General features: G+C 45.2%; 1 protein-coding gene across 3 annotated transcripts in view; it reads left to right on the top strand.

Moving 5' to 3' along the window:
• The first annotated feature begins 310 nt into the window (after positions 1–310).
• Positions 311–26,941, top strand: part of REEP1 (receptor accessory protein 1) — a 106,500-nt gene continuing 79,869 nt past the window's right edge. Inside the window, exon 1 of one of the 3 annotated variants that reach the window (XM_073342862.1) lies at positions 311–669. In XM_073342862.1, coding sequence (XP_073198963.1) covers positions 638–669 — 32 coding nt within the window. In that variant the 5' untranslated portion in view covers positions 311–637. The remainder of the gene's footprint in view (positions 670–26,941) is intronic. The other 2 variants (XM_073342861.1, XM_073342863.1) reach the window with 2 other exon arrangements.

Genomic DNA, 26,941 nt, shown 5'->3' with positions numbered 1-26,941 from the left:
TCTAGTCTGCTCAGAGACAGAGGAGCTAAAATTTGGGGCAGGGACTGTCCTTTTGTTCTGTGTCTGTACCGTGCCTAGCCCTGGTCCATCAGTGGGCTCCTGGGCACTGCCGCAAAACAGATAATACAAATTAATAAAAACTTAGCTCTCCTTTGGCTGGGAGCAGTATAGGGACTATGATACACAGCCGAGCAGCTCCTTTTCAGGCTAACAGAGGTGGCAGTAACCCCGCAGCCAGTTCCTTATATTGTTGAAGTAGAATGGAAGACCCTGGGGTCTATAAAGGGAAACATGCGGGCCACATGGGACAGTCTGCAGATCAAAGTGGGGCCTGCAGGCAGGCATGGGAGAGAGAGGCCGGAGCCAGAGAGAAAGTGAAAACGCAGACGGGGCTTGCAGAGCTGTGGGTGCACCCAGCCGTCGATGACTCCTAATGTCCTGCCCAATCCCCTCCACAGCCGCTCGCTGGAGCCCCTTTGGCGTGAGCAGCTGCGCGGAGTGAGGCTGCGCTGAAATGCTGAATGGCTGAGCCGCTCGCCCTGCTCATTCCGGTGGGAGCCGCAGACAGACATATTCAGGGACGGAGAAACAGGGAGACCCCTCCCTGGCAAGAGAGCGACCCCCTGCACACAGCGCCATGGTGTCATGGATCATCTCCAGGCTAGTTGTGTGAGTAGAGGGGGTTTGTTTGTTTTTTCTGTATTTTTCACTGCAGTCGAGTCCGCCCCTTGCATTGTGTGTGTGTCTCAGGTTTGCGGACGCACACAGACACACTGTGTGCAGGGCATGTCTTGAATGCTGCTGCTATTAATACCAGATCATGACTAGTCAACTAAATTTAGCAGGTTGTTACTAATGGTTCTTTTGGCTGGACTGGGGGGGGGGGGGCGCGCGGAAGGGGAAGGATTATTGCATGGATCAAGCCGTATTTTACACCGTGGGAAAATTACCGTATGGGGGGAAAATTGCGATCCTCTGTTGTACAGTGCAGGAAAACCCTTTGCCAGCCAGGCATTCGTTCTGCGTTTACTTGGAGATTGCTGAATAAGCAGGGTGGTTTGCACCGCTCTATGCTTTACGAATCAAACCCCCAGGGCTGGGAAGTGGAGGGGGGGGGCAAACAAGCACCAAAGGAGAATAAAAAAAAAATTCAAAGTTGATTTCAGGGGTACCGCTTTGTTTATTGGAAAATGGCACATCTGGCTGATAATCGCTAGGGGGCGCTGCCCAGAGGGATCAGAGGAGGCGGCGGCGAGGAGCGGGCAGTGTCATTTTGTAATTACCTTTCATAAAAGGGGAATATCAAATACTCCCACCCTGTTGGCACCCCAACCAAACCTATGAATCTAACCGGGGGATCTTGCAGCTTCCTCACCCTTGTGAGTGAGTCCTAGCCTTACTGCACTTTAGGAATATGAAAGATTTCACTGGGAATGCTTCCCAGGTGGGGGGAGAGAGAGAGAAAAAAAGAGAAAAGCAGCAGCAAATTCCCCATACAGCCAAATTTGCTGCATCTCTCCGGGATGCACTCTAGGGGGTTTATGGTTAAGGTAGGGGAGCATAGGGGCCGATCTGTCATTTTGTCTTCTGGAATGGTCAAGGTTAGTACACTGATTGAATCCACTAAACTGCTGGTCATTTTCCTGTCTGGGCATTAAACAGACTGAGGCGGACACAGGTGATACTCTCAAGTCATGGTGGTTGATCAGTTGCAGGCCTGTCGCTTTCTTTGTTTGCAAGAAGCGTGTCAGGATGTTGCACAATCAGCACAATTTAGAAATGATATTTTCAGGGTCAGCCTCTGCCCAATGAAATTAAAGACAAGGGGATACAAGTGTCTCTTAATCCTCAGAAGCCCCTAGGAGCAGGTCACACATTCAGAGGTGGAGTTTTCCCAGTGTAGAATTATGGTCTCTTTCCCTTTAAGCCCCCAAGTTATATGATCTGGATCCACCTGCAGCTGTCGGTAACTGTTGTTGGGTTTGCACTTTATTCTGGGGAAGCATGTGAAAGATTTAAATGATTCAAATATGAACATTAGAACTGTGCAGATATCATTGGCAATAATGAGACATCACTTCAAGGCTTCATTTCATGTCCTACAAGGCTGTTCTGGCCCCCCCTGAGAAATCTGTTTTATCACCACATGATCCAACAGAGTTCCCAGGAACAAAGAGAACCAGTGGGAAACCAAAGGAAAGATGGTAATTTGACTTAGACTTCAAACACATGATTTCACAGAACACACTGAGTTTGATAGAAATCTTATTGGGGCAGGATATTCAGCATTTGATATCTGCAGTAACAATTAGCTGAACACAGACTTCCATAGTCCCATCTGCTTTCTCCAAATGGCAGGTGGGGTGTCAAATCTGAATTTGGATGGTCATACTATTGATTTGTTCTGTTTGAATTCTGATAAATTATAGGATGGTGAAGAAATGTTGCAACAAAATGTAGCTGAGCTTGGATTGCTACTCTTCCTTTGTGCAACCAATTAACTTTAATACATGCCACATGTTTTAAGATCTAATCTTATCTAACTAGCTATGAATTTCTTGTTCACCCATAAGTGCAGTTATCTGTGTCTCATATGCAGGCATTAACACTGTAGTCTAATTAGGGCCATATTCTCTGCCCATCCCTTTGATTTCTTGGTTTTCCGGTAAATCCCTGTTTACATTCATATAAAGGGGAGTCTTGCATTATGCTCTTAGCACTCCTGACTGCAACAGGCTTGGGATCAAGTCCTTAATGGGACTGCAGCTCAGCTGATCTTTAGTGATAGAGAGATCCACAGTAGGCAAAAGAATGCCCTACCCAGGCTCCTGGGAGCTTGAACTCTGGCAGCCTCAGCATCCCTGTTGTCTGTATCTATTTTTCTAAACCACATCTTGCTACAGTTTAGCTGACAGGTGTGTGTTTCATCTGCTTAATATTACTAGTATCAAGACTACATTGTTCTAGGTGCAGTACAAACACAGAACAGAGACAGTCCCTACCCGCATCTAAGTAGGGAAGATCTTCATGATTACTTTACAGGCCCAATCCTATTCCCACTGGAGTCCAGAGGAGTTTTGCCACTCACTGCAAGAGAGTGAAAAAATGAACATCCTTTGGGGCCTGTCAGTAGACTGCCAATCATTTCACCTCTAGAGGAGGGCTGGAGTAGGTCTGTTATTTTGCATCCTGGAGACGTGTTTGAGGCTTTGCCTTTGATTGAGACATTCTAGAAACAGAAGAACAAAACTACACCATTACCACCAGGTTAGTGACAGAAAATTATGCATCAGCTTTCAGCAGAAAACATTTCATATACCACATGTGTCTCCGTTTCCCCATCTATAACATGTAGACCACTGCCCACTACAGGATGGAATCAGAGTTGATCAGTGGTGTGTCCTATTCCCTATATTGCTAACAATTTTAAAGGAAGTGTCACTCTGTCTAGAGTAAATCATGACTGTAAGTGCCAACCTCAGGGCAGGCACCCCAAGCTGGGGGTATGTTCCATAATTAGATTTCACCAACCCAGTAACAAATGTTAACTCCTGGATCACTGCAACAGTCTGACCATGGAGTCAGAGACAGTCCCCTTGGGTACTTCAGTGTATCTTGCTATTCAGGCATGTGGGACTTAGTGAAAAATGGTCACTTACACAAAAATAAAGTATTCAGGTTGCTCCTAGTCTCAAGAGATCCTTCCCAAACCAATCTGTACCTTAGATCTCACACCAAAGATCATTAACTAGTAAAAAGAAATTAGAGTTATTCACAGGTTAAAGCAGGCAATGTATAAAAACAAATGAGTTACGATCCAAGGTTCCAAAAGGTGACAGACCTGTAGTAATCTCTCCACTGAGATTCTTAGAACTAACCCATCTTGACACTGGAGATCTTTACTTTCGTTTCTCAGCTCCAGCCCTTTTAAGAGTCCAAACAGCAGGAGATAACTATTTCTTCTTGTGAGCATCTTATATGTCCTTCTCCCAGAGCTCAAACTTTTGAGTCGAGGGCTCCTGCTCATAACTTCATGGGTTAATGAGGCAAATCAATGGAGTTTGTCCTACCGTGGCCCGTTTACTTTTGATAGTCCTTGATGGGTGAGGGAACCACTCTTCCTGCCTAGGTTCACAAATTCAGAGCAGGTATTTTTACAGTTGTAAAGCAAGACTTACATATTACCTTATAGCAGTGGTCACCAAACTTTAAGTTGAGCCCCCTCTTACTCCAGTGTAATCTGCTTATGCCCCTCCCCAGGAGCTGCTCCCATTTCTTGTCAGGACTGGCCTGAGCCCTGCCACAGTCCCCCAAACATTCTTCTGCACCCCCTAGAGCAGCATGCCCCACAGTTTGGGGACCTCTGCCTTATAGGATTGGATACAGCCATCACAAGTAAGATTAATGCATGCAGCAACTCAAGTATTTTAGAGAGTTCTCACAGGGTCCACTCACAGCTAGGGTACCCCCTCCTGGTTGCTCTGGGGATTAGCTCTTTGCAGCTCCAACAGCCCCTTCGGTCAGTCCCTCTCCCTGTTTCTTTTTCTCTGGGACTCAGGGTGCTCCTTCACAACTCAGCCCTCTAGTAATCTGGCAATAGTCCTCCCCTTCTGGGGTAGGAAAGGCTCTCTATACAAAATAGCAGTCTTCCTTTCACTGCCTGGACTGTGCTACTTCTTCAGTGGCTGGTGGGGGAAGCCAGCCCAGCCACTTACTCCAGGTTCCAGTCTATGGACTCTTATCTCTAGGGACAGTGACCTGCTCACTGCTAGGTATCGTTACTCTTCCCCAGACACCCTCCTACATCTCAGCTCTACCTTATGGCTCCCCTAGCCTTCTGGATTTACCAGCCTAATCTCCCTTCTCTCAGGGAGTAATAATTGCAGGCTACCTAGCACTGTAGCCTCAGACACATCTCCCTTCTCCTAGGAGCAACCACAGACTATTTCCCTTATAGCCCTTTTCTATTGCCAGATTCCTAGCTTTATATCAGTCCCTTCTGCTCCTCCCCAGCTGGACTCCATCCTCAATCAGACCTTTAATCCCTGGCCCTTCCTCAGGTGCAGCTTATCAGGTTAATTATCCTCATTTCCTGACTCTGCCTTGTGTTGTGTAAACACCCCATCAGTAGTCTAGACACCAAATACATCCTTACAAGACTAACAACTGTTGGGAACATTATTAACATACAGGTGAGCTAATCTGATTTCTAGCTATGAGTTTGTCAGATGACACCTATTGCTTTAGCAAGAGCTGGCATCGATTTACCAGCATCACAGGAGGTGCTCCTTTACTTTAAATGATAGGCACCTGTAGTGTTGGAGTAGATAGACTGGGATTCTATCTTTGCTGTTGCTGTGAAGTTCCCACTGGCCATGGTATGCAGGCATGATGACAGCTGTGAAGTCCTAGATGCCTGTTCTGCCTCCCAGGAGAGGGAATTAGTCTGCAGAAGAGAAGAGTGAGGGGGGATTTGACAGCAGCCTTCAACTACCTGAAGGGGGGTTCCAAGAGGATGGAACTTGGCTGTTCTCAGTGGTGGCAGATGACAGAACAAGGAGCAATGGTCTCAAGTTGCAGTGGGGGAGGTCTAGGTTGGATATTAGGAAACACTGTTTCACTAGGAGGGTGGTGAAGCACTGGAATGGGTTACCTAAGGAGGTGGTGGAATCTCCAACCTTAGAGGTTTTCAAAGCTCGGCTTGACAAAGCCTTGGCTGGGATGATTTAGTTGGGGATTGGTCCTGCTTTGAGCAGGGGGTTGGACTAGATGACCTCCTGAGGTCCCTTCCAGCTCTCATATTCTATGAAACCTCCTGAGGTCTCTTCCAACCCTATGATTCTATGAATTCATTAGTTAATATTTGAACACATTTTGAAGATGCAAAGTGATGTAGAAATGCTTGGTAAAGTATTATGATATAAATCCTGTTATTTTCTAGAAGCAGGGAAATAATCTATATGCTGCTTTTTGCATTGGATATTCTTCCAGTGCTTGGGATCACACAAATACAAAATTCTGCTCCAGCTTTGGAAGTTAGTTCCATATGTCACCTTCTCTGTGAAAAACCTTTTGATTTTTAACATGTGGAAGATAGGGTGGCCAGACTAGATCAGACTACTGATCTAATGACGTTGCAAGTTGTAACTTGGGTATTGGAATACCTGGAGCAATGTACTGAAAGGTGATCTGCAAATGATTTTTAGGTTTTGTTACTTTATGATGTGGAGAAAGGGCCTGAGCAAGTGGGTTTTTTTGTTTTGTTTTTTCCTTTTTTTAACTAGAAATATCAGAAATGTCATGTCTGATCTTTTCTAGTTTTGCTGGAGAACTTGTTGGAGGTCTCAGAAATATGCATTGTGTGTTCTCATCCCATATTGAAGGGTTGAGGATATTGAAATGTAACAACCAAGTGTTCACTGGAGCTAAATGGGTGTTAACGCAAACAGAAAGCACAGAGTTTTTCAACAGAATGACTAAAAGTTCCTGCTCCTGCTCAATTGCTTAGCTTTCACTCTTTTGTGATGTCATTTCAATAGCTCTCCTATTGCCAGAGTCATCTTGGTGGGCTAGATCTGAGGGCCACACCTTCCACAGGTGTAAATCAGTATCGCCACTGATTTCAGCCGTTGATTTCAGTCAGATGACGCTGATTTATATCAACCAAGCCCCCAGTTTTTAATATAAAACACAAGCAGAAAAACACCCAAAATATTTTTCATTGACCAACTTTTTCAGGGGATAGACCCGGGGATGCCAGTTCCACAGGGAACCTCCATACTAAATTGTGGCCCCTGATTAAGGGGGTGGGGGATGTGGATGCCCACCACATTGCCTTTGAGCAGGCTGACGATATGAACCAGGGGGACTCTGCTGAAAAGCCCAGGTGTCTAGCTCCCTTGCTGGGTCCCATGGCCATAGATGCCATCAGCCAGATGGGTGGGGTGGTTGACAGGCTCCCACTCCTGACCCCAACTTATTTGGCTGTGTGGAGTCTCCTAGGTTCAGGCCCCTAGGACCCACCGTGGGAGCGGAAGGTGGTGGTCAATGGGGAGACATTCCTGGGGTGGCGAAACCCTGGAACAGAGAGCACTGTTGTCAGGCCCCAGGGGGTGCAGCCTCAGATGCTGAGGGGCTGTATAACCTGGGTGAGGGTCCTAGGGATGGAACCATTCACCCTGCCTATGACCTAGATCCCTGTGCAGACCCAAGAGGTGTTGGGCTGGCTGGTTGTTGGGGTTCTCCAGGATATCAGCTGTGAGACCCTGTTGGGGGGTGACTGTGTCTCTTTGGGACAGGATCCAGGCCCTGCTCCTGTAATGGCTGAGGGTTTGAATTTGAATCCAGGGAACCAATCTGCTGAGACACAAACGGTCAGTGAAATTGCAGATGACCTGGCAGGCAGGGGGGAGGAGTTGCTAAGCTTAGGGGGTGTTTCATGCGGGTCCCCACATCTATACCCCAGAGCTCAGAGTGGGGAAGGAACCCTGACATGGTGGCAGAGGTGAGAAAGCTCATGCTCAAATAAATTTGTTAGTCTCTAAGGTGCCACAAGTCCTCCTGTTCTTTATACACATGATAATGAATTAAAAAAAAAAGGCTCCAGCCCAATTTGTCTTCCTTTGCAGACCATCTTTAATTGGGAGCTGTATAATTGTGAAAAGGAAGCCAGTTTGCCCTGTCCAGCCTAGGAGACATATTAGGAGTGTGGGTGTATGTTTTGGGAAGGACCAATAAATTAGATCTAGGCCTCAGGGTAGCTCAGCATCTGAGTGTATCCCACTGGTGAGTGTGTTACGGGTCCTCCGCTGTGCCAGCCTGCCGTTGTTACAGCCCCCAATTACAGAGCTTCGGTTCAAGGTGTAGCAGCTCCTGCTTTTAGCTTTGGAGAATTCCAGTTCATTCCCTGGTGTGTCAGCCAAGAGGGCACTCATCCCAGGAGCATTAGCCTGCCCCTCACCCGATGGATTCCTCCTCTGCAAAGAGCCTTCTGTCCAATCCTTATGCTGTTTTCCATTTGTTTGCAGATTACATTGAGGGGTTGTGGCATCAGTGAAATGAAAGGCATGTCACATATCAGCTGCTGGGCTGTGGCTGCCATTTAGACTGTGCCATGCCAAAAGACAGCATTGGCATAGCAGAGCATGAATAGCCAACGTGGGCTGTGTGATGGTTTTAATAAAACTGCAAGCTTTATATGAACCTAAGCACAGCCTGGGAAAAGGATAGAACACCAGCCATGAAATGAACATACAGGGTTTGCTGTGCTAAGCGCTGCTAATAAGTGCACCACATAGGAAAAAATGAATGTGATCCACAGAAACATAACCCTTTCAGAGGTTGCATAGCCTCACAACTTGCCTCACTCCTATGCATGCCATATGCCATTACATGCTGGAGTGTCTGCTACTTTGCTTAGGGGGAATGTAACCTGCTGGTGACAGTAATTGACAGAGGAGGATCCCGCACAGGTGCGGCATTTAGTTTGCCCTTCATGTGATATGTGGGTGATCTATCTGGGATAATGCTACTGTCTAATTTGTCAAATGTGACCTAGATTTTCTTGCACAAACATGAATGTGCTGTAAATGTTGTTAGGTCACCTCTACACTACAAACTTCGGTCGATGGAAGTGAAGTCTGCATAAAGCTGCCTCAGTTAGCATATCACTTGCACACTTGGCTCCTTGCATCGGCGCTGCGCATACTCACCAGGAGTGCTTGTGGTGCACTATGGGTAGGTATCCCAGTTTGCAACCCTTCACCGGCCAGTGCGCAGTCTTTTGGGAAGTTTGGTAATGTATGGTGGGGCAGAAACAAGTCACATAGGTGAGACTGGGAGCAAGGGGTCAACTTCCCAGTGTGCAACTGTCTCTATCTCATAATGTTATCTATATTCCATATTTTTTGTGCCTTTGTTGAAAAACCCCCTGAACCCACATGGCCCTTCTTGATGTCAGCTGTCTCTGACAGCAACATGGAAGCCTGCACCGCTCTGCACTATTTTCCTGTGCATTGCAAACATAGGACACATGATCCTCCAGTATTTGCAGAACCATAAAAGAACCAAATCAATGGAGAACATGACCATTTCTGCGACGTTGCGAGAACCAATTCAAGGTTGTTGGTGTTCATGGATCAGCTACAGATGGTAGAGTGCAGCTTCTGGGCTGGAAAAACATGCACTAAACCATGCAGTGGGATCGCATCATAATGCAAGTTTGGGATGATGAGCAGTGGCTGCCGAACTTTCGGATGCACAAAACCACATTCCTGGATCTGTGTGCTGAGCTCACCCCAACCCGCCAGTGCAGAGACACCAAAATGAGACAGCACCTACAGTGGAGAAACAAGTGGCGATCGCACTGCAGAAACTTGCAATACCACATTGGAGTTGGAAAATCCACTGTGGAAGCCATTGTTATGCAAATGTGCAGGACCATTAATCGCCTCCTGCTACACAGGATTGTAACCGTCGGCAATGTGCAGGCCATAATGGATGGATTTTCAGCAATGGGGTTCCTGAACTGCGGTGGAGTGATAGACAGCATGCATATCCCTATTATGGCACCAGATGACCTTGCCACAGAGTATGTCAACAGAAAGGGATCACTGAGGATGCTTCACCGACAGCAGTGTTGGCTGATCAGGGAAGGTGCATGATGTGCACATCTCTAAGAGCACACAATTGTTCAGAAAGCTACAAGCAGGGACTTTCTTTCTTGACGAGCAGATTACTGTTGGGAATGTTGAAATGCCAATAGTGATTTGGGGGCTTGCTCCCGTGGCTTCACCGACCACCCTGACAGCACCAAGGAAAGATTCAACTACTGGCTCAGCAGGTGCAGAATGACAGTTGAATGCACTTTTGGTAGATTGAAGAGACGCTGGTGTTGTTTACTCACAAGATTGGATCTCAGTGAAAAAAAAATCCCAATGTTCATAGCTGCCTGCTGTGTCCTGAATAATATCTGTGATGCAAACAGGGGGAAAGCTGCTGTCAGGGTGGAGGTGGAGCAGCAGTCTGCTGAGTTTGAACAGCCAGACACCAGGGCTGTTAGAAGAGCTCAGTGTGGAGCTATATGGCTCAGGAAGGTTTTGACAGAGCACTTTAACAGTGAGCCACAGTGATGTATTGTGGTGTACTGTGCTCTACCTGAGCCTGCTATTTTGGGGCCTGTTAGGCATTGTGTGGTGCTTGGTGCACATCAATGGGTATAACCCTGTCAATGCACTTGTTTATTTTGTGATGCTTGATGCACATTTATGATTATTACACTGTGTTTGTCATCAATCCTATGAGGTGTCACACTGTACAGTAACAAGTAAGTGGGTGCTTTCAGAACTGCTAGGCACTCTGCAGGGTATGTTGTCAACTAATAAAGGTTAATTATTTTCCAAATAGTATAATTTTATTCAGCAACAAAACCAGTGCAAAGAAAAATCTGTGCAATTTAAATGCAAATACATTAAAAACTTAATAAATTAATGGAAAAGAACTTAACAAGGGGAAAGAAGTCCTATCCATTTTAGTTACACATACCCTAACCTGTGAGAGCCCTGATTGGTGTATATGAAGCTGTGGTTGTCCTTAAAGTCCCCTGGGGTGCAGTGGTAGGGGTAGGACAGCAGCCCTTGATGCCATGTGGAGTGTTAAGCGGGAGCATAGGGAGGTGCTGCCATGGAGTTCTCAATTGACTGCAGCGGGACATGAGCCTGGGATTATTGAGCATGTTGGTCCACAAGAGTCTGCAGCATCTCTGTTTTCTTCCAGAGAACCCCCATTATGTCCTGGTGCATCTTCTTCTCCTTTTCCTGCTGGGACTTTCTGTCCACTTTTTTCTTCTCCGGGCTGTCCACAATATTCATCCTCCAGGCCCTTTGCTCAGTGTCTGATGCAGCACTGGCTTGCAGGATCTCCTTGAACACATAATTCCAAGTCCTCTTCTTTCTCCCCTTTATCTGGATCAGGTGTTCTGCGGGTGTTTAGGGGAGAGCCCTCAAGGCTGCAATGGCAGCAGCGGCAGATAAAACAAAGGTGCCACTTGTTAGAGAGCTTATTCCTTCACTCTCCCACTTCCCTGGTCCTTCTCGCATGAACAGAGAGCAACAATACCCGAAGTCCGAAGGTGCAAACAATTCGATGTCTATTGGGGTGAACTTCCAGCGAGCTTAAATACAAGTTCCTTTTTCCTTATTTTCAAATCCCAACTTACTTCCTGTTTGCCCCTAATTTATATAGTAATATTCTTAGCTATACCTTAACCAATCATTCTACTGAAATTTAACTAACCAATCCTAACATATTGTAACATGATTAGCTAACCAATTATATCCCACCACCTTAATTAGTTTACACCCAGCAAAATTAATTATACAGCAGACAGAAACAATCACAGAACCAGACAGATTATACAGACAAACAATAGCAAAGTGGGAACTATAATGACAAAACAATACAGAAGTGAGGATTTCACATCCCAGCTATTGATAAGTGAGTTCTTGCCAGACAGGATGCTATCAAACTAAGTTTCCTTTTACATTTTCTAGGCGCTTCCCTTTCTCTGGAGGTGATAGGAATACAATCCTGTCCTGATAGTGCCTGACAGCCCAATAGCACCTTATTTCAATGTGACTAGTTTGGAATGTGAGGATGTGACTGTTCGCTTCCTAGCTTATGGCTGCCTCTGCTGCTCAGCCAAAGGCCTTAGCCTAAGAACAGGGCCTCAAACAGTCACAGTAAGAGAAGGCCCTTACACCAGCAGACAGTGATTTTGATTCTTTCTTTTATACCTCTAGAACTAGCCAAGTGATAAGAATACCCCTAAATTCTTAAAGTACAGGCCTTTGCAGACAGGCCTGAATATGTATATCCTAACACCACTGTCAATATAGTCCCCATGAAAAGCGGAAGTTAAGATTCAGAACTCCCCTCCCTTGCTCTCCTAAAATTTCAAACAAGACATGTTTCAGAGTAACAGCCGTGTTAGTCTGTTAGTCTGGGGGGGGGGTGAGAAAACCTGGATTTGTGCTGGAAATGGCCCACCTTGATTATCATGCACATTGTAGGGAGAGTGGTCACTTTGGATAAGCTATTACCAGCAGGAGAGTGAGTTTTTGTGTGTGTGTTTTTTTGAAAAAAAGGGGTGGGGGTGTGTGTGAGAAAACCTGTATTTGTGCTGGAAATGGCCCAACTTGATGATCACTTTAGATAAGCTATTACCAGCAGGAGAGTGGGGTGGGAGGAGGTATTGTTTCATAGTCTCTGTGTATATAATGTCTTCTGCAATTTCCACAGTATGCATCCGATGAAGTGAGCTGTAGCTCACGAAAGCTCATGCTCAAATAAATTGGTTAGTCTCTAAGGTGCCACAAGTAAACAAGACATGCTTATTGATGCTTCTGCTTTGGAGTGCTTGTGCCTGGCACCATTCACAGCTCCAGCCTTGGTGCGTATGGCCCACCAGGGCCAAGGGAAATGAGGGAATTGCTCAGTTGCATGAAACTATGAGTACAGGGTAATGGCATTGAATACTAGCAACATTTTCCACAGGCAGTGGTGCTTCTAGCTGTTATCTCACTCCTGAGGGTAACACAGGCACTGAAAGTATAGCTGCTGCTAGTGTCCCAAAGCTGCCCAGGCCTGCATTTTGCTAGCCTGTGTACTGCAGTGGTGCCTGCTGAAGTTATCACTGACTGGCATGAGAAAGTGTCCTACTGCGGGGTAAGAAATGAAGCTGCCATCCCTAGAAACCTTCGGGAGAGGACTGCAGAGTACCTCCATGAAAGCGTCAGTGAAATTTCTCAGGAGGCTTCAAGAGACATCCCTGTGTTCCTAAACAACCTGCTTCTCATGACCCTTGTTGCCTAACTTTAAAGGGGAATGAAAGCAGATATGCACCTCTCCTTGTTGTACCACTAACTCTTCTAGTACGAATAAATGAATAAAAAGTCTATAGCTGTGTCCTGTTTAGTTGGGGGCCCCATCAGTACATCACTGTAATGGGAAATACAATTACACACGACTTACCCAAGGCTCCTTCCCCTGCATCAGGCTTCCCTGTGCTCGACTGCTGGGATTGACTGGACTGAGCGAATGAGTGAGGGTGGGGGAGAGCGAGTGACGGAGGGAGGGGGGATGGAGTGAGTGGGGGGACAGGACCTCGGAGAAGGGGCAAGGCAGGGGCAGAGCCTTGGAGAAGGGCCGGGCTGGGGTGGGGAAAAGGGTGTTCGGTTTTCTGCAATTAGAAAGTTGGCAACCCTATGGTGGGATGACAGGGGAGGAACCTGAAGACAGGCGGAATGTGGTCAGAGTAGATGAGGTAGATTAGTGGCAGCCTTGCAAACAGACCAGGGCCATCCCTAGCCATTTGGGTATCCTATGCAGCCCCCCTATGGGGGGGCTATGGAGGACCCCAGGCCTCCCCTTCCCCCTCCTCCAGGGTCTGGGAGGTAGGAGTTGTGGGGGGGCCACTTTTGGGGGCCCCACAGGCCCAGAGTGGCCTGGGGGATTAGCAGGAGGCCGGGAGCAGCCTGCTCCACTTCCCTTACCCCGGCCCCAGCCGTGTTGCTTGGGGGAGAGGGCTTGGGGGAAGGGATCCCCTCCCACTGGCAGTGGCGGGAAGCAGAGCAGCCCGGCCCTAGCCCGCTCTACTCCACCAGCTCCCAGCTATGGTGCTCCGGATCCTACCGCTGGTGAGTGCGGGGTGCGATTGTTTCCCCGCACTCAGCGGCGGCGGGAAGTGGAGCACTGCGGCTAGGAGCTGGTGGAGTGGAGCGGGCTGGGGCCGGGTTGCTTTGCTTCCCGCCACTGCCAGTGAGTGCAGGGTCGCTGGGGGAAGAGGTTTGTGGGGAAGAGGTGGAATGGGGGCAGAGGAGGGGAAAGGGTAAGAGGCAGGGCGGAGGGAGTTGTCCGGGGCCCCACGCTCCCCTAGGGACGGTCCTGTCCCTTGCAGTGGGCGCAGCCCATGGGGGGGCCGGCCGAGGATAGGGCTGGTCACTGGGGCTGGGGCTGCCGTGTATGCAACACGAAGCTGCCTAGGGGCACGGTGAAATTTGGTGCCCTAAATTTCATGGTGCCCTATGCAGCTGCGTATGCCTGGGGACGGCCCTGAAGAAGGACAAGGTAGGTATTGTAGAGGAGGGGAAGAAGGCTGTAGTTGTAGTACGGTGAGTGGAGCTGGAGACAGAGGATCAGGTTTCAGGAGGGACCTATATTGGCATGGGAGGTTAAGGAAAGCAAGTGGACGATTGACTCCTGGGCTGGGAGTGACTGGAAGACAAGCAGCAGAGCCTCAGTGGGTACTGTCCTCTCATGTTTAATAAGGCTCTGTTGCTGCCTGCCTCCTTGCCCCATCCTTATTGTGAGTGAAATAGTAGTCAGCCAATAAATCAACCAATGAGGCTATTTTAATGACAGGTTTCAGAGTAGCAGCTGTGTTAGTCTGTATCTACAAAAAGACCAGGAGGACTTGTGGCCCCTTAGGGACTAACAAATTTATTTGAGCATAAGCTTTCGTGGACTACAGCCCACTTCATCGGCTGCGTAGACTGGAACATATAGTAAGAAGATATATATATATATATATATATATATAAACACATACACATACAGAGAACATGAAAAGGTGGAGTAAGAGGCTAATTAATTAAGATGTGCTAGTATCAGCAGGAGAAAAAAACTTTTGTAGTGATAATCAAGATGGCCCATTTAGACAGTTGACAAGAAGGTGTGAGGATACTTAACATGGGGAAATAGATTCAATATGTGTAATGACCCAGCCACTCCCAGTCTCTATTCAAACCCAAGTTAATGGTATCTAGTATGCATATTAATTCAAGCTCAGCAGTTTCCCATTGGAGTCTGTTTTTGAAGCTTTTCTGTTGCAAAATTGCCACTTTTAAGTCTGTTACTGAGTGACCAGAGAGGTTGAAGTGTTCTTCTAGCGGTTTTTGAATGTTATGATTCCTGATGTCAGATTTGTGTCCATTTATTCTTTTGCATAGAGACTGTCCGGTTTGGACAATGTACATGGCAGAAGGGCATTGCTGGCACTGATGGCATATATCACATTGGTAGATGTGCAGGTGAACGAGCCCCTGATGGGGTGGCTAATGTGATTAGGTCCTATGATGATGTCACTTGAATAAATATGTGGACAGAGTTGGCATTGGGCTTTGTTGCAAGGATAGGTTCCTGGGTTAGTGTTTTTGTTGTGTGGCTGCAGGAGAGTTGCTTCAGGTTGGGGGGCTGTCTGTAAGCGAGGACTGGTCTGTCTCCCAAGATCTGTGAGAGTGAGGGATCATTTTTCAGGATAGGTTGTAGATCTTTGATGATGTGCTGGAAAGGTTTTAGTTGGGGGCTGAAGGTGACAACTAGTGGTGTTCTGTTATTTTCTTTGTTGAGCCTGTCCTGTAGTAGGTGACTTTTGGGTACTCTTCTGGCTCTGTCAATCTGTTTCTTCACTTCAGCAGGTGAGTATTGTAGTTGAAAGAACGCTTGATAGAGATCTTGTAGGTGTTTGAGGGATTGGAGCAAATGCGGCTGTATCTTAGAGCTTGGCTGTAGATCATGGATCGTGTGGTGTGTCCTAGATGAAAGCTGGAGGCATGTAGGTAAGTATAGCGGTCAGTAGGTTTCCGGTATAGGGTGGTGTTTATGTGACCATTGCTTATTAGCACCGTAGTGTCCAGGAAATGGACCGCTTGTGTGGATTGGTCTAGGCTGAGGTTGATGGTGGCATGGAAATTGTTGAAATCAAGGTGGAATTCCTCAAGGGCTTCTTTTCCATGGGTCCAGATGATGAAGCTGACATCAATGTAGCACAAGTAGAGCAGGGGTGTTAGGTGACGAGAGCTAAGGAAGCGTTGTTCTAAGTCAGCCATAAAAATGTTGGCATGCTGTGGGGCTATGCAGGTACCCATAGCAGTGCCGCTGACTTGAAGGTATATATTGTCCCCAAATGTGAAATAGTTGTGGGTATATATGTATGTTAAAGGCCAAAACATCAATCAGTCAGTACTTCGTGAGGGGCTAGAAAGTCCAGGAGAGTCCTAAAGACTGAAACCAAGAATTCCCACTCACTTTTAGATTTATGGAGATTTATTGGAAAAATTCCAAGGATCACAGGGAAACTTGTGTAGACCATTTTCAGAAACAAAGAGCAGTTCAATAACATCAGCTTCAAGAAATGTTTCGGAGCTTCTGTCTGAGGCATGTTTATATCCACTTGAGTCCATTCTGTTGCTTCCTTTCATTCAGCTCAGTTGAGCTGATTTCTTGTACTTCCTGAGTCTAGAATCTAAGTATTTTTTACAGAAAGTTAAAAACTGTCCAACATTTTGAGTTTTTCTGGTGTTCAGGAGCAGTGATCAACTTCACATTGAAGAGTAAGGGTGGGCTTTGTGTGGAGCTGTGGGTTCTAGTCCTGGCTCTGCTACAGATTGTGTGTGCATGCTTGGGAGGTTAGTCTCTGTGTTTCAATTCTGCACCTGTAAAATGGGGATAATAATACCCCCTTTGTCTGTCTTGTCTATTTAGACCATATGCTCTTTGTGGCAGCTCCTAACACGGTGGGGTCCTACTCAAGCTTAGAGGGTGGGACCTCTAAGCACTATTGTAATGTAAATATTAATTAAATGCAAAAATATTAGAACAGTGGTTTTTAAACTTTTTAGGCTGCGTACGCCTTTCCAAATAATGTAATCTACCGCATACCCTCAACTGAGATAAGGTCACAATATGCCTGTGAAAACAGAAAAAGAAAGTCTGTGAGGGCTAACACAATGCACAAGCCCTCGGAGTGTGCTGTCCCAGATACAATTATAATTTGTTGTAGTAGTATAACAAACAATTTTATTATATATACTTTTTCCTTGGATAAAAATAGTCCCTGAAACAAGTTTCTAGTTGTTGCTAAACATTAAATTGGAAATTTTCAACCTCCTTTTATTGTAATTAATTAAAATGAATGAAGCCTCCATGCTGATCTCAATCACTCAGAACTGATATAACCCGTAATAGCCTGTTCGTGACTAAGCATTTTAAAATGCCAATCATCTATTTTTGTTGATGATAAAAAGATACAGAAAAGGAGGCAAAGAAAAGTTCAGTATCCACACAGTTCCACAGCTGACCTGGGTAATACAAAAATATATTTATTGGCATTTTTAAATTCTTGGTGACTAACATATAGAATTTACTGATGTTCGTTAAAAATAGTAATGATAAAATGCTTACCAATCAGTGTGATGGATATCCCTGCTTTTTATCACACACATCACTGATGGCAGGGAAAATTGGAGAGAGCTTCAATTGCAAGTCATTTTTGGCATTTAATCTCTGACGCTACTTGGTCTTGATCACCGTAAGGGCAGAGAATCGAGTCTCACAAAGGTACGTTGTGGAGAAGAGCATCAGAAACTTGACTGCTCATTTTGACAGGTCTGGGTAATCTTCCATTCTTTGCTCCCAAACATCTGCCAAAGGTTTGAATGCCAATTCTGATTTAAAAGCCCACCGTCAGAACAAAGATCTAAAAATTTCTCCTGCTCATGGACTGACAGATGAGGGATTGAGAGATATTCAGGCACCTCAAATGGATTGCGTATCCAGGCGTTTGCATTGTCCATTTTGGGAAAATATTTTCCAAGTTGTTGGCTAAGTTGTTACTAGTGCTCCATAATGTCAACTTTTACACTCTCATGCAACTGCATATTGTCATTTGTTGCAAGAAATTCTTGCAATGTTGGAAAGCAACAATCACATCTCTCTTTAAGCTGCTATCCCAAAAAACAGTCGTTTCTTAATCATGGATTCAAGTGACGTTTAAGCCCTGAAGGCCTAAACTGAGCTCATTGAGGCAGGAAAAAATGTCTGCCAAGTAGGCTAATTGCTGAAGTCAGGCATCATCTTCCAAGCAAGAAGACAGTGCAAAGAGGTGGTGATCGGCGAAAAAAACTCAGATTCGTATCAGCACTTTGCCACACGACAGCCAGCGAACCTCAGGGTGCATTAGTATCATCAAATGGTCACTTCCCATTTTGTCACACAGGGTAGCAAAAATTCTTGAATTTAGAGGCCAAGCCTTAACGAGGTTAACCATTTTGACTGCACCAGACAGCAATGACATTAAGGCTTCAGGAATTTTTTAGGAAGCAAAGGGCTTCTCTGTGGATGCTGCAGGACTCCTGTCACTACTGCCTTGATGCAAACCATGACTCCACTGCTTTCCTGTCATTGATTTCGCCCCATCAATAGAAATCCCTACACAGCAGGGCCAATCAATTCTATCCTTACTCATGAAGTTATCAAGCAAGTACAAAAATCTCTTCTCCTGTTTTTCAGGTAGACAGAGGACAAAAGAGAAAACCTTCACGAATGGTACTTCTGAACATATAACGAACATAAACAAAAAAATTAGCTAGGCTAGCTAAATTCATGGGCTCGTCTAGTTGGAGAGAATAATAGTCACTGTTTCTAACACAATTCACAAACTAAGAAAGAATATTTTGGCCATATTGCCAATGCAGCGCAACACAGTGTTAGAGAGGGGTATGGTATCAAGTTTTTTTCCTGCTTGTTCACTGAGCATGCACTTCACCAAGTCTTTCGCAGCAGGCATTATTAAATCTTTTGCACCAGCATGTGGTTTCCCCAATTTAGCCACTTTGTAATTCACAAGGTTAGAAGTTTGTTGTGCATTCACGTTTTCCATGCAAGAATTCAATTGCAGAATTACTTTACTGCTTTTTAGCTCTTCCAGTTTGTAATTAAAAAACTTTTTTTCCATTGATTGTGTTTAGTCTGTAGATGTTGGCGAAGAAGGGATGGTTTAAGACTGACAAAACTTCGCAGCATAGGACACACTGTGGCTGAGGATATCCAACGTCCTCAGTCCATGTAAATCCAAGTTCAATGTAACTTTCCTCATACTTGCATTTTTTTGATGTCCTTTCTTTGTCCTGCTCTGTAACACACTTCCCAAGTTGAACTTGTAAGTCATGCATGACCTTCTCTGCATTCGCACCGCTACAGCCAGCAGTAGTGGTTGAATCAGCTGAAACTGGATGCACTGGGCTCCTGCTGATCCCTAGGTGTTCCACTCTTTGCTAATGTGCCAGTCTTGAGCCAATGATCCATATTTTTTCACTGAATTGAAAACTAAAAACTCTTACCTGTGACACCAGAGGTCAATAATGGCTTGAAAGAATTAGGCCAGTTAGACCTCATTAGAGTTAACCTAATTAATGAGGTCTAATTGGCAGCATTCTTATAGCGATTATACGTGTTTATAGTGTTAATCTCACACAACAGAAAGGAAACATACACCAATGTGGCTGTAATTTTAATTGAAAGGAGATTAAAAGTTGATTAGGTTGCTGTATCTTACTAAATAAAATGTGTTGTCCGCCATTACAGGGTTTTTCTTGCATATTCCCTGATAAGAGCTTGCGTACCCCAAGACAGTTTACATCAACCTAGCTCTGTAAGTGTCTACACTGAACTGTAGCTCCCACCAATGTAACTTGCCCACAATGCCGACTTAACAACTCCACCCCCTTGAGAGGCATAGAGCTTAGGTCAATGTATTTAGTTTGATGCCGTATCAGTGTAGACACCGCATTACTTACTTACATTGACTGTTGTTGCCTTTCAGAAGCCGTCCCACAATGTCCCACACTGAGAGTTAAATCGGTGCAAGCGCTCCTGGTGAGGATGCACACCACTGACATAAGGAGCATAGTTCAAAAGCAATTTTATTACTGTATGGCTGTACGTTGATGTAACTTAGGTCGATTTAATTTTGTAGTGTAGGCCTGCCCTTAGAGAGGCAAGGAGGGTGAGGTAGTATAGTTTAGTGGACCAACTTCTGCTGGTGAGAGAGACAGGCTTTCAAGCTTACACGGAGCTCTTTTTCAGGTCTGGGAAACTAACTCAGAGTGTCACAACTAAATACAATGTGGAACAGATCGTTTAGCATAAGTAGTGAAAACATTCAAGGTGAAGTGGCCTGTTAACACCTCTTCAGTCATAGGGAGACAAGGAAAAACATTGTGGAATGGGGGGACTAAGTGGGTCATAGATTGTTGTAATAAGTGATCAGCAGAAGCAAGTTCCCCACAGACCAGGACACACCAAAGCAGCACCAGACCCTGCCAGAACAACAGATGCAAAACCTGCAGACATCTCTCCACTGCTACAGTGATCAACATCCCCCACAACACACCTTTCAAGATCCATGGTTCCTACACAGCCTATCACAATATGCAAAAAGAAAAGGAGTACTTGTGGCACCTTAGAGACTAACCAATTTATTTGAGCATGAGCTTTCGTGAGCTGTAGCTCACGAAAGCTCATGCTCAAATAAATTGGTTAGTCTCTAAGGTGCCACAAGTACTCCTTTTCTTTCTGCGAATACAGACTAACACGGCTGTTACTCTGAAACCTATCACAATATGTGGTCTACTTCATCCAATGCACCAAATGCCCCAATAGCAACTATGTAGGTGAAACCAGACAATCACTATGTTCTCAAATGAACTTACACAGGAAAATGATAAAAGACAAAGAACACTATCAACCGTGAGTGAACACATTTCATAAAGCGATCACTCTATCTGACCTCTCAGTCCTCATCCTCAAAGGAAATCTGCACAACACTTGCAAACGGCAAGCCTGGGAGCTTAAATTCATAACTTTTCTAGATACTAAAAACCATGGACTGAATAGGGACACTCATTTGTGGCTTATTATATATAACCCATCTATCTCACCCATTAACCGTGCCTCCAGCTCCCCCTCGGCCCCTTTTTCCTGCTATGACTGGAGAGGTGTTAACAGGCCAATTTACCTTGAATGGTCCCTCGAAATATGTGTTAACTAGTTATGCTAAACAATCTGTTCCCTCTTGTATTTAGCTGGGACATTCTGAGTACATTTCCCAGATGTGAAGAAGAGCTCTGCATACATTTGAAAGGGTGTCTCTCTCACCAACAGAAGTTGGTCCAATAAAAGATATTACCTTATCCACCATGAATCTCTTTGGCAGGGCCGCACAGAGGAAGCTTGCATCATCCCTGTTTATGCTGAACCTGTTTTGTGGATGAACAAAAGGATGTAATTTTCCAAGATTACCGTTTTGGCATCATTCATGAGCTCTTCGTTGTCTACAGAAAGCTGTTACTTAGTGATGTCATAAATATTTAATTAAAGCAAGATCCACAGGAGAATATGATCCATAAGGCTGGATTTGTCAAATTTATTTAGATCACAATAATTTCCATGGCAACATACTATGATGTCCTCTCCACAGGATCAAGTAAAAGGAGAGCTAGGCTATGGGGGAGGAAGCTTTTATTCATAACTACATGGCTTGTTCTGTCATGGTAACCCTTCTTTTAAATTCCGGTATTACTCCTATTGAAACCAGTGACAAATGGCTCTGCGCTCTCCTCCCTCCCCCGCTTCATTGATGCCAGCAGGAGCAGGATTGAAGTGGTAATTTAGGGGAAAATTATGATCTAACAATCAAAGCATAGCATGTCATGAGATCTAGGTTCTATGACAGAGGCTGCTTGTGTGACCCTATACATGTCTTTTAGCTGGCATTTCTGTGTAACCTCAGTTTCCCAATTTATAAAAGCATACCAATTCCTTCCTACCTCACAGGAATTTTGTGAGGCGTATTTCATCAATATTTGGAAAGTGCTTTGAGGTCCGAGTACAAAATGCACTACTGTATATAGGTCCTAAATATTATTAAGGAACTTATAACAATAGTCCAGTGCATGATCACTGAGGGTCTGCTGAATACCTATAGAAGAAGACATGGAGATTAAGAAGACATGGAGATTCCAAGGCTTGTTAGAATTAATAATTTTATCAAGATGATGTTGAAGTAAAAAGAAAATGGTACAGAGTTTAAGCACAGAAGTTTCTGGTTATCAGGGAATAAGGTACAGATTATCAAGGGGTGCGAAATTCGGTTTAGGAACGGGTGGCGTAAGGAATACATAATCTGCAATCTCCCCGATTGGGGGTAAAAGGTTAACGGGTCAAAGTACAGACATTGAGATATGGGGGTATGTTGTTCATATAATGGCTATGTTCAGGTGTGGAGTATAATGAGTGGATACGATGATGAGGATGGATTTACCCTCATTTGGTGAGATTTAACATTCAGTGAGTTTATGGTTCCAGTTCATATGGTCCAATGGAAAAAGTCTCTCAGTCCCTTTCCCATAGTTGATGCACGATGTCGTACTGGGTCACGCCTCCTGGTACTGTTGGTGGCCGGTGATATGTTCGATGTAGATGTCCCTGGACCATCGGGTGGTGTCCGAGACCATGAGGCGCCGCATGAGCCGTGCGTAGCGTTGACTGATCCCACAGGTCCCCAGCACACGCTCATTGCAGGGGTCCCAAGCGCCCAGGGCTCCGACGATCAGGGCATCCATCTGCACCTCATAGCCCTTCGCTCTCAGGGTGTCGGCCAGGGAAGCATATTTTTCCAGCTTACGAGCTCGGGCTTCGCGGAAGGCCGGTGTCCTGTTCTCAAAGGAGACCATGACATCAACGAGGATGATCTTTTTCTGGGCCTCGTCGGTGACTACCACGTCAGGTCAGCTACACTAAGGGCTGTCCCCTAAACTAGCTAATTTAGCATCTGTTTGTGCACACAAACCCCACACTGATACATGAAACAGATGGGCATGCTGATTGGGTAATTATGTAGCTGATACCTGATTTGAAAGTGTAAACATATGCATGTACAAGTTTGAGTGACAGCTTGAAAATGCTCCCCTAAACAAAAATGACAATTCCTCTACAAAGAGTTGTACCCAGCTAATAATATATAACAACACTAATATTTCATTATTTATATTTCAGTAGTGTCCAAACTGTGCCCGGTACTGTACAAAATATAGCAAGACATACTCAAGGCACTAAACAGCACAATCTTAAAAGCAAGAAACCACTGAGAAGTGTGGAATAGAATACAGCATATAGGCAAAATGATCAGGGTGACAATTGGCATATGTCCTGTTAGTTCAAATGATACCAGATTTGCCCATTACTTTGGGGTATGCTCATTTATTAGGTTTCAGAGGAACAGCCGTGTTAGTCTGTATTCGCAAAAAGAAAAGGAGGACTTGTGGCACCTTAGAGACTAACCAATTTATTTGAGCATGAGCTTTCGTGAGCTACAGCTCACTTCATCAGATGTTTACCGTGGAAACTGCAGCAGACTTTATATACACACAGAAATCATGAAACAATACCTCCTCCCACCCTGCTGGTAATAGCTTATCTAAAGTGATCAACAGGTGGGCCATTTCCAGCACAAATCCAGGTTTTCTCACCCTCCACCCCCCCACACAAATTCACTCTCCTGCTGGTGCTAGCCCATCCAAAGTGACAACTCTTTACATAATCAAGTCGGGCTATTTATTAGGGTTACTCTCCTGTGGGGGGGGAGGGAGAGGGGGGAGAGGTTGTCTGTAATTCTGTCAATGTACTGCTTGTGTCACTTGTGTTCTCATACAGAGCTCTACTTCTCCTTGCTGCAAGTTCCCTCCCAACGGAGCTATCCTGCAGGACCTAGGTTCCTCAGGGCTGGGTTCCTCCAGCCCCAGAATCAGACACACACATTAACAGAGTGTGTCTGAGAGGACTGGGTTAATCAGTACTCCCAAGCTGACCCCTTAGATGTCCCCGGACTCAGCAGGCTGGGTCAAGCAGCACTTCCAAGCTGTCACCCTGAGATGCCACGGGCACCGCACCGGAATAGAGCACGCCTCAGCAGCTGGATCGAGCAGCATTTTCAATCTGCCACCCTTATATGCCCCAGTTTCAGCACATCCATATCCCCACTTTCATGTTACAATTGTTCTGGTAGTAACCCACTTGATGAGCAAACCCCACCGGACATTTGGGCACTGCAGGGATCTTTAGCTTAGGTACGAGGAGCTTTGTTGCAGAGCAAATGGGGAAGCCAAAAACACTCATGAGTGGGGGAGAGAGAAAGAAGCAACCAGCTTAACAATGAAAGTTATTTATTGTCAGGTAATAATCATACAAGGGGAGCCAAACAAACAAAATAATTATAATATTAAGTCTAACTTAAATTTGATTATAAAAGTCAGGCTTAGAAAACTGTAACTGATCACACAAGTCAGGGTCAGAAGGCTATACCTAGAGGGAGAGAGAGAGAGCTGGGTTCTCACCACTCCATGAAGCTTGAATTGATCGGGGTTCCCAGGTGGTGGTGATAACTGAGGGCCCAGAGTGCTGGAGACAGGCAGAGCCCCCAGCATGACCAGACAGGAGAATATGAAGTCCCAATGGAACAGATACAGATTTTGGATCCAGGCACCAAAGCACTTACTTGAGCATAGGTAGGGGGTTTTTTAGGGAAAGAACAATGGTTCAAGAGAGAACACTAGATTTGTTTATGGGTAAACTGATGGCTCAAGGAACGGGTTTAGGTGTGTCTTCCACTGCCTTTTCATTGCTTTTTGTAAGTCTTTCTTCTGATCGGCTTTGGTTCAAGCAGAGGCTGGGCAGGGAGAAGGTCTTTCATAAGTCAGATAGGCTGGGCACTGCGCCTTGGTTCCCCAAGAACATAGAGCTGATAGGTAACAGTCTTTTTACCATTATCCCTGATCAGAGCCACAGAACCCTTATGAAAAAACCTTATAGAATTTAATAGACAAGGCTAACCTTTCTGTAGCTCTTTTGCTAATAGAGTGACTTTCCTTCTCTAGAATTCAGTGGGATGGTTCAAAAACCCACAGAAAAAAAATCACACTCTATTCAATTCTGTAGGCTTTTATACTGATTTCTATAGGACTCTACTAGGTTCTTTCCTATTAATTCTACAGCACTTTTCCATAAGGGAATAAAATAGAGTGGCTCAAAAAGGAGATTAGTTGGCGTTTGAAATAGTTGCAACAGGTTTTATTTTGTCAGTGGGACTGAGCCACTCATCTGCTGCCACTATTATAAACAAGAGCTTCCACAAAAATTCCTAGCCTTTGCCCATTATCAGGGTGGATTTTAATGCAGATAGGAGAAGCAAAGGACTGGAAAACCCATTTTATTTTGGATGCAAACCAAAACCACTTTCTTGTAACCAATCTGCACTTAACTGTATATATTTTTACTTCGACCCTAAAAGAGAGATGGTGGGCCAGATCTTCAGCTGATGTAAATTAGTGTAACACCACTGAAGTCAATGGAGTAACACCAGTCTGCCCGGCAGCAGGGCAATCATCCTTCCCTTTCCTTCCATTTAGTGCTGGAATTTGAACAAGAGGCTTTCCAATAGCCCTTCCAGCCCTTTGCTGGGTTAAACCAAACCTCTGGGGAACTTCCCTTTTGGATGAGGATCCAAATTTTGCAGCCCTCCCTCAGCAATAGAACAGACCAAACCAAAACCTGGGATCCAAACACCATGTGGCCTTGTGAATGTTCAAAGCTGGAACTTTGCTGGCTGAGCTTCCCTCTAATACAGAGTTCATACCCAGCGCAAGGTGAGGATGAGGAGCCAGAGCCATCTCCCATTAAATTGGATGGAAAAAGTCCCTTTGATTTTAATGGGACTTGACTTAGGCTCAAGCAGAGCACGTATTTTTAAAAACCATTTTCTGCCTATTAGGGAAAACATCTATCATCTTTCATACTTCATCACTGTCTCCGTATCAAAGGAGAAGTTATAGCTGGTGCTGCACATAACTTCATGCCAATCTATCAGCCAGTAGCAGATATGTAGTGTTGTAGCTGACAAGTATTCTTGGTTCTGGGTCCTGGAAATCTCATGCAAATACTCCTCTGTAGGCTTTCCACAACAGGACCTACACTGGGCATGCCCAAGGGATGAAAGGGTGAGGTCTGCATAGTCACAGACACCGGCCAGTATGCACAGCTCCCCACATGCAGATTATTGCTAGATTGTGAAGAGGGATGAGCAGAGCTGTGCATAAGGCTACTTGCAGCCTGAATGCAAGATCACATCCATTCTGGCCCCCCAGGGAAGGATACATGTTGCATATACATAGATAGTACAGAGACAAGGTGGGTGAGGAAAAATCTTTTATTGGACCAACTTCAGAGATGCTTTCAAGCCATACAGAGCTCGACTGTGAAATCCTTAACAAACATCACACCCACCACAGTCCCTCCAGTGCAGAGAGCACAGCTATACAGTCTCTGAAATCTAAACACCAGATAGTGATTAAACCAGCAAACAAAGGGGGCACCATCATAGCCCTCAACTATGATGACTATGTTAATGGGGCCAGCCAACTACTCCAGCACCACCTACTAGAAAGACTTCACAGAAGACTCCACACCACAGGTTACCCAGGAATTTAAGGATATCATCACATCCTTCACTAAACAACTCTAAGAGAAACTCTACAAACTCATCCCCTATGTACCCACCCCAGGGACCTTTTACATGCTTCCCAAAATAAACCAACAAGGGAACCCAGGTAGATGCATCATATCTGGCCACGACACTCTTACTGGAGGAATGTTGGGACTCACAGAAGACATCCTCAAACCGTGCACCACTCAAAGGACAAGCTTATTCCAGGACACAACAGACTTCTTCCCCAAACTCTGCAACATTAACAACTTCTCTCAGAACACCATCTTTGCCACTATGGATGTCACCTCCCTGTATACCAACATCCCTCACAATGATGGCCTAGCTGCCTGACTCAAATATTTACAAGACAATGGACAACTCTCAGTTATCCGCCCCAAACACATCACCAAACTCATCCATTTCATCCTCACCCACAATTTTACATTTGACAACACACACTGGGTCCAAGCTGTGGGAACAGCCCTGGGTACCAGGATGGCTCCCCAATATGGCAATCTCTTCCTTGGCCACCTTCAAGAAGAATTTCTGGACAAATGCACCACGAAA

Source organism: Lepidochelys kempii, chromosome 4 (assembly GCF_965140265.1).
Source record: "Lepidochelys kempii isolate rLepKem1 chromosome 4, rLepKem1.hap2, whole genome shotgun sequence".
In the NCBI taxonomy this organism is placed as follows: Eukaryota; Metazoa; Chordata; order Testudines; family Cheloniidae; genus Lepidochelys; species Lepidochelys kempii.
Note: the sequence above shows the minus strand (reverse complement) of the source record. Positions and strands in the feature narration are given on the sequence as shown.